Source organism: Microplitis demolitor, chromosome 3, assembly GCF_026212275.2.
Source record: "Microplitis demolitor isolate Queensland-Clemson2020A chromosome 3, iyMicDemo2.1a, whole genome shotgun sequence".
NCBI classification, from domain to species: Eukaryota; Metazoa; Arthropoda; class Insecta; order Hymenoptera; family Braconidae; genus Microplitis; species Microplitis demolitor.
In genome coordinates, this window is record NC_068547.1 from 4,763,266 (window position 1) to 4,771,560 (window position 8,295).

The 8,295-nt window shown below is 28.2% G+C and overlaps 1 protein-coding gene across 1 annotated transcript; it reads right to left on the reverse strand.

Annotated features, from left to right (window-relative positions):
* Positions 1 to 492: 492 nt before the first annotated feature.
* LOC106693359 (uncharacterized) lies at positions 493 to 3,315 on the reverse strand. Its single transcript, XM_014440614.2, has 2 exons — positions 2,827 to 3,315; positions 493 to 2,413 (listed from the first exon to the last, which is right to left on the reverse strand). Exons 1-2 carry the CDS (start codon positions 3,023 to 3,025, stop codon positions 633 to 635), a joined length of 1,980 nt encoding a protein of 659 aa, XP_014296100.1. The 5' UTR covers positions 3,026 to 3,315; the 3' UTR covers positions 493 to 632.
* Between the last annotated feature and the right edge of the window lie 4,980 nt (positions 3,316 to 8,295).

The window sequence follows — 8,295 nt, forward strand, 5'->3', positions numbered from 1 at the left end:
TTTTTCAAAAATATATTGATAAAATTTTTTTTTTTTTTAATTTTATGATAAAAATGATTTGATAAGAATTTTTTTCAAAAAAATTAAAATTTGTCAAACCACAATCAAGTAATTTCTAATCTAAAATATAACAAAAACTTTTGGGATTAAAAATTATACAGCAACTTAAAAAATAAGAATATTTTGTATTAATCAACAAATTTTAAATTATTTTAAGAATAATTATAACAAATAACAATTTTTATAATTGATAAATTTTTAAACACTTAGCTTCCTAAAAATATTTAAACAATTAAATAAAAAAATTCAATTAATTATTTTGAGAATAGTTATAACAAATAACAATTTTTATAATTAATAAATCTTTAAATACTTAGCTTCCTAAAAATATTCAAACAATTAAATAAAAAAATTCAATTAATTATTTTGAGAATAGTTATAACAAATAACAATTTTTATAATTAATAAATCTTTAAATACTTGGCTTCCTAAAAATATTTAAACAATTAAATAAAAAAAATACAATTAATTATTTTAAGAGTAATTATAACAAAGAACAATTTTTATAATTGATAAATCTTTAAACACTTAGCTTTCTAAAAATATTTAAACAATTAAATAAAAAAATACAATTAATTATTTTCACAGTAATCACAGGTATATTCATCTGAAAAATCTTCCTCAATACTTGCACAGGAATCGTGAGACCACATTTTGCAGTTATTGCACTGAATCCATGATTCCTTTGATTCAGAATAGAGTCCATTACAATACAGGCAATGGCAATCACTGTCTTCTTTTTGAGAACTTTTTTTTTTTTTAATTTTTGGAGCTTTGTTTTTATTAGTGACTTTTTCTGCTATTATATTTTTTATTTTTTGATTATTTTTTTTTTCTTCCAACTCATCACGGTATTGTTTACTGGTTAAAATCCTCGTCACACCTCGACGTCGTTTTTTTGGCGGGGAGTCTCTTGATGGCAATGGCTTGATGTCGTAAGGTGTTACATAAAACTTCGATGTGTTTTGTCTCATCGTTGCTTTGGATGATGCAGCAGTTTTAGTGATATTTTCAGTAAGAGATTTTTCCATCTCTTCATCGGAGCTTTCGTCAATAATTTGTGGTCTAAAGTACCTAGATGGGGGCCTCAACGATGGTTTACCAGTGGAGGTGGAGGCAATTGGAATAATTACTGGCTCTTCAAGTTGTTGTTGCAGTTCAGGTTTTTCTGGCTCTTGCTGTCTAAGCTCTTGTTGCTCAAGTTGCTGCTGTTCAGGTTGTTGCTCGGGTTCAGGTCCTTCAATAAAATCTGTCTTGCACAAATCACTCAGACTTTGGGTCAGATTTTCTAGTGATTGTTCTTCAGGTGGTTTGTTGCTATTGGTAGTGTCGGCAGGAGCAAAATCTTTTGAGTCAAAAATATCTGGATTCATTGGGTAAATTCCAGTTTTTCGGAAACCATTTATTATAGTTTCAGGCTTTGCTGCTTTATTTAATGCATTACTGAACAGCATTGGCAGAACTTCAGGCGTGACGACTCTTCCTGGGTGCTCTGATAACCATTTTTTTACTTCTTGCTCATAATAAGAAGATATTGGTTTCATTACACTGACATCCAATGGTTGTAAACGGTGAGTGCAATGAGGTGGCAAGCAAAGAATTACAACGTGATGATCACGAGCGTAGTCAATCACATCTAAATTGTTAGTGTGTGTCGTATGCCCATCCAAAATCAGCAGCACTGGATCTTCAGAAGTTGGCTTAACCTGGTCAACAAACCATTGGAACCACTGCAAGAAGAGATCATGTTGCATCCAGCCACTGGAATGACAAAGCCCCCAACTTCCTGGGATTGTATTATTCAACAAGTTGGGTTTCATACGCTTACGAGGAAAAATGAACAATGGTGGTAAAAATTGTCCTGAAGCTGAAACACAAAGCTCCATTGTCACATTTTTACCTCGCTCAGCTGACGTTAAAATTCCAACTTGTTTTTTTCCTTTCTCAACAATGATTTTCCCGTGAGTTTTTGGGACACTACTACAGCCAGTTTCATCTACGTTAAAAATACGATGAGGAAGTAGATTGTATTTTTCCATAATCTGTTTTAGTAAGTTAAAAAAATTTTGAATGACAATCCGATTGAAACCAGCTGCCCGTGCTGCTGATGTGCTTTCAGGTTTGCGTAACGATAAGGTGGGGTTACGTTTCAAAAATCCTTGCAGCCAATCTTCTCCAGCTACTCCATTTACAAATGGATGTTTAATTTGATTTTTTTCAGCGAGCTGATAAGCGAGGATTCTCACCTCGAAGCTTGATAATCCAAATAATCGACTTTCTAAATCTTTTAAATAACTGACAAGTTCGGATTCTTGCACAGGACTAAAAACTGGAGTAAACTTTCTGGGTAGCCCTACAATAAAAATTTTAGTTTATAATTATTTTCTTCGATTAAATTACACAGTAAAAAATTTTACGTTATTATTGCGTCAAAAAATTAATCCATTAAAGTTAGCAGTCGCTTGACAATTTTTTAATTTTTTTTAATAAATTAATTTACTCCAAAAAATTATTCCTAAAAAATTGGATTTTTTATTTTTTTTATTTTCTAAATGTCAATTTTCTTTTCTCATTTTTTTTTTTTTTTGACAATTTATTTGTTAAAAAAATTCTTAAAATTATAAAATATGTGCTAAATTAATTCTCATCAAAGAATTTTGTGTTAAAAATTTTTATGTTAAATATTTAGCATAAAAATTTTTTGACGCATTGATGCAAAATTTTTTACTGTGTATTAATAAAATAATTGTTTTAGATTCTCAATACCTTTCGATGATACAAACTCTATATCATTGTTTAATTTATAAAAATTGGATCGGCGTCTCAGAGTGGTTTTTGGTACTCCAAACGCTTTTGAAGCAGCAAGATATCCCATCTCTCCTTGGTTAACTGCTTCGATAGCTTTTGCCATAGCCAATTCATTCCATGACATATGAGTATTTTTTGATTTATAATTGCGCACCATTTTTTATTTTAGAAAATATGAGAAGTAAAATTAAAATTGTAAAATTTACCGCCGAACTGTAGTGAACCTCCAACACAAATATAGTCATATGATGTACAACTCCATATTTATTTTCAACATTTACAACGCCACTTAGCGACTGTTTCAAAAACTTTACCGACCGTTGATGTCATCAACCAATCGTTTGGCGGTACTTTTAAATTTACATCGTACGGAATTAAAATTTTTTCTGAGTTTCAAATAGAAAATCTTTGTAATTTAATTTTTTTCTAAACAAAGAAAGTGAAAAGGGGTGGGGGAAGTTAAAAAATAATAACTATCATTTCAAAATGTTTTTTTTTTAAATTAGAATAAATGAATAATATTAAAAAAGAAAAAAATTTTTGGTAATATTTTTTTTTTTTAATTATTCTCCAGAAGTGGGCCGTTGTGCCCCAGAAAAAAAAAATTTTTTTTTTGTGGGTTTTGACCAAATTATCATATATTCCCTCAAGATAAGGCACAAGAAAATTTTTTAGATGATCAATAGTAGCTAGAAATAATAACTCGCTTAAGTGGGCCGCTATGCCCCGGTCTCCCCTAAATCTGTATGTCGATATATATTTTGCACACCTCGATCGCGAGAGCATCGGGTGTATTCTACTGTCGACGTTCTTCAAAATAAATCTACACGATAGAATTGAAAAAAAAAATAAAAATTTTATTTTTTTTTTTTTTTATTTTTAGCAAACGCTTATATGTTGCGATTTTCTATATATTTTCTCGGTAGACGATTTTTAGTGAAAATGGCGGCTGAATGACTATTTTTTTTAATTTCCATGGCTTTATTTTATATATATATATATATATATATATATTTTTTTTTTATTTTTCGGACTGATATTCACTTGACACAGTGACGTGAAATTTAGATTTTATCAGACGTTTAATCGATGAAACAAAATTTTTTTTTTTTTTATGCAAAAGGTATTTTTAATTTGGGAAGAAAAAATAAAATGATTGCTATTTTTAAAATAATTGACCTGAATAATTAACTAATACTGTCAATTAAAATGAGGAAAAAAAGACAGGAGGATTTGATCTAGAACGTACGAGTAATTATCTAATTAAATTAATTAAATCCTTGGAAAAAATATTATTTAATTAAGCTAGATTTAAAAAATTGCAAACATGACATTAATTAAATATAAATGGAAATTATATTTTTTTTTTTTTAGGTAATTATTAATTATAAATGACTTTAATTATTAATTTCTGTATGTTAATTATCGTATTGACATCTGTTATTTAAAAAATTTTTGTTATTTTGAGCAAAGTGGACTTATCAATTAAATCGCGAGCGATACCGGAAGTAATCATTAAAATATTCAATAAGATTAGGTGATAAAAAACGAATAGATGATAATTTTTGTTACGGCTTGCTCGAAACTGTGGGTGATAAATTGTTTATATTTCTTATCAGTTTGTTTGCTGGCTTTAAAATAATGGTGATTATTAAGCAAATAGTAAAGTTTGTATAATGTTGTCGAGAGGTCACGAAATTCCGTGTTATCGCACAATACTTGTCTTAGTGTGCTGTTAGTGCGCGAAAGATGGACCATCAAATGTTGGCATACTACATCGTAACTACACGCTACAAAAAATAATACTCTAATAATAATAATAAAAAAAAGTTTAATTTCGTACATTTTTACTTGCAATCTTATATTTCAAGATACAAAGTTCCTAAACTGTAAAAAATTGGGAGTGAATTTGAAGTAATTGCGGATTTTATTTAAATTCGAATTCATTGGATCACTCAGAGTTCCGGAGTTTTTAAAAAAATCACCCTGCATGCGGAATGAATAGGGATTTTATGAGCGAAGTTATTTTGGAGTGATGCGGATTTTTATTGCAATCCGCATTAACTCCAGTTCGGAGTTTTGATACTTAAATAAATTTATATTTAATAGAAACAGCTGTTAATTAGAACCATAATTATTTCAATAAATAATTCATTCAGATATTGATAATTAAACTTAAAATATTATGTTTTTAATTTATAAAATGTTTTAGTAGCTCACTAAATTATAATTTCATATATATAATACATAGTGAAAATATTAAATTATTGAACAGCTATAGTGACATAGTTTTTATGGGAATAATTTATATTTCGGTACAATATGAAATTTTATCTCGTGATATGGTTGATGTAAATCATAATACAGTTTGAGACTCAGAGGAAATATATTTGTTAAAGTTTTATTATCAGCTGCTTATAATTTTTAAAAATCATTTCGCGCGAAAATATGGAAAGGGAGCCCGTAATTATTTCCGTACTCAATATAAATGTCTAAATATCAAAGATCTGAGCTCACTATATATTAGTAATTATTTTTATAATTAATATTTTCTGAAGCTCCCTTTCGGAGCGAAATTCATTCCGTGGGGATTAATTAAATAAAAAATCATTCATTCCGCGTTCACTCCGCAAATTTTTTACAGTATAATTCGAAATCCTGATATTTTTGAGTTGCAACATTTTTTTTTCGACATAACAAATTATGTAAAGTAATATAACAGCCAATGATTTATTTATGGAAAATAAAATAGAGTGAGATATTTTTTTCGACGATTTTTCTATAACCTTCGTGACACTAGACTATCTGTTATTTCAATAGTGATTTCGGTCGAGTATCACGTGAAATCCTAATAAATTAAATTTGCTCCCATAGGCCTTTTTTTCGACACAAAATAAATTGAAGTAGTAAACACATTGAAGTTCACTAAATTTTTTTTCGATTTTTCATTTTATTTTTTTTTTTTTTTTTCATTTTTTATTTTTACACACAACTATTGGAGAAGTAAATTTTTTCATGGCTCGGTAGTATCTGCACCACAAAGTTAATTCGATCAGGTACACGAAAGAAAGTTTAGTGCTTTCGATCGTGTGGCATGTCAACATGGGTAAAAAAAAAGTATAAAGTTTAAGGAAGAGGAAGAAGCAAAGAAAAGGAAGAACAAACGAAGGAGTTAATTTCGCTCAGGACTAAACTCGTTCGTACGAGTAATTCGACGACTGACAATATTAAAGTTTTCAGGAGAATGTGCCACCCGGGAGCTGGTAATGGATAAAAGGAGACTCTGAGTATCTTGACGGGATTAATCAACCAAGTAGTCTCTTTGGTGATCACAACCCAGCAAGACAAATCGTCTAGGCCATTTTACGCCATACAGTTACTCTGTACATCCTAATAACTACAACTTCATCGATAATTTCATTTTTTACTCTTTAAACGCTACTTGTCATGTTAATTTCATTATCATAAGAACAGTCAAAATTAATTAAGTTTAATTAAATTAAATAATAATTTATTTCCTTCGAAATATTCCGCTACGAAATTATTCCGCTTAAATAAAAATCCATATTTACTCCACGTGTAAAGAGATTTTATTTTTTAACTCCAGATTTTTTAAGGCAATGAATTTTTAGAGACAAATATAGAATACTGTGTAGTAAAAGATAGAACAACATGATTTAAAATGAGTGGTTGTCATTCCTTTCGGTTGTCTGAAACCTCTACTGATTCTATTTCACACATTTCATTTTTCATAATTAGATGCATTAAAGTGTCGAGTGTCAATGTCCGAATCCAGTCGAAACTAGACACTGTACGACCAATAGTGCATGTACTAATTAAACTGTCAAGTTGGTTGTTGTATTGGTTAAAATGACAAATGATGAGTCTGAGGTTTACAATGGGATTCTACCAGTGAAGGGCTGAAGTGAAGTTTGGAACAGAATCATCAGGAAGAAACAAGACATTTAAGTCTCTAGGGAAGAAACTGATCATTTCAAACTCTAAGATTGTCGTTGCTTTGAAATCGATTTGTTTCGACTGAAAGCATCTGTATTGATCTTCCCCGACAATATGAAAAATAATTTTACAAAAACTATAAATATTTACAGTAAAAAAAGAAGAACCTGAAGCAAAATGAGATCCTATTTTTGAGAATTTTCTCAGCTGGTAAATTTATAAGGAAAATCTTTTTTTGAAAATATTATATTGTATATATCGGATAATAAATTACGAATTAATTTTTCGGATGTTTCAATATTTAATTTTGTAAATAAATTTTATGTCATTAGTAATAATTTAACGAAAATCGATGAAATATTTCTAAAGGTATTAAACTTTTATAGAGGATGAGAAACAATAGAAATCTGTTTTTTTACAGACACTGACATATAAACATGTATTTAATTTTTTAAATTTATCTTGCAATTTTAAGCGATTAAAATAATTAATGATATATAAAAATTAAAATAGGTCGTTAATTATTTGAAATATTTATTGTGATAAAAAAAGTACCGATGTCGGTCAGAAGAAGATAAAAAAATCACTAAATAATTTCTATACTATTTTTACTATCCAAATGAGAACCAGGCTTATTTTTAGAACTCATAAAAAATTATCGACTAATTGTTGTAATTGCCAGACGAAAATAATTACATTATTTATGTCACCAACAAAATTGTATGCACTAAAATAAACTATTTTGATTGGACCTAAATATTTAACTATGTTCATACTAGGTAAAAAAAATATGATAATGGTTGCCATTGGAACGGTAGTTTGTTATTTTTGTATATTATTTCTTTACAGAGAACCGGAATAAAAAACAATTTTTTCACGTCTTATGCCATCGCCATATAATTATCAACACGCACACAGAAAAAAAACGAATTTCTTAGCGCAAAAAGGTTTTACTCACCCCAAGTAAATTTTTACTTGCCCTAAGAAACTTTTTACATTATGTATTAAAAACAAAAATTTTCTTAAAGTGAAAAAAAATTTTTTAGGGCAAGAAATTCTTTTTTTCGCTGTAGAATATTTAATAAATAAAACTGATTTAGTAATTTCGACATTTGAAAAAAAGCATTTCTTGAGACTAAAAATTTTTACTTCCATTTAGAAAATTTTTACTCATCCTAAGAAATTTTTTTATTAGAAATTGAAAATAAAAATCTTCTTGGAGCAAAAAAAAATTTTGAATGTAGAAAATTTTTTCTGATCCTAAAAAAATGTTTGTTTTCATTTTATAATGCAAAATATTTCTTGCGCCAAAAAATTTTTTTTTCTGTGGATAAAAAACAAAAATACTTATAAATAAAATGGTTAAATAATTTAAAGCCATTTATATAATTATATAATCACAAATTACAACAAATTATCATGTTGTATTGATGTGTAATAAAAGTCAATAACATGTTAATAGTCACGCAT

Coding starts and splice junctions, on each gene's coding strand:
- LOC106693359 (XM_014440614.2), bottom strand. CDS start 3,025: ATGGTGCGCAATTATAAATCAAAAAATACTCATATGTCATGGAATGAA. Junction 2,414..2,826: donor AGAGTTTGTATCATCGAAAG/GTATTGAGAATC, acceptor TTTTTATTGTAG/GGCTACCCAGAAAGTTTACT.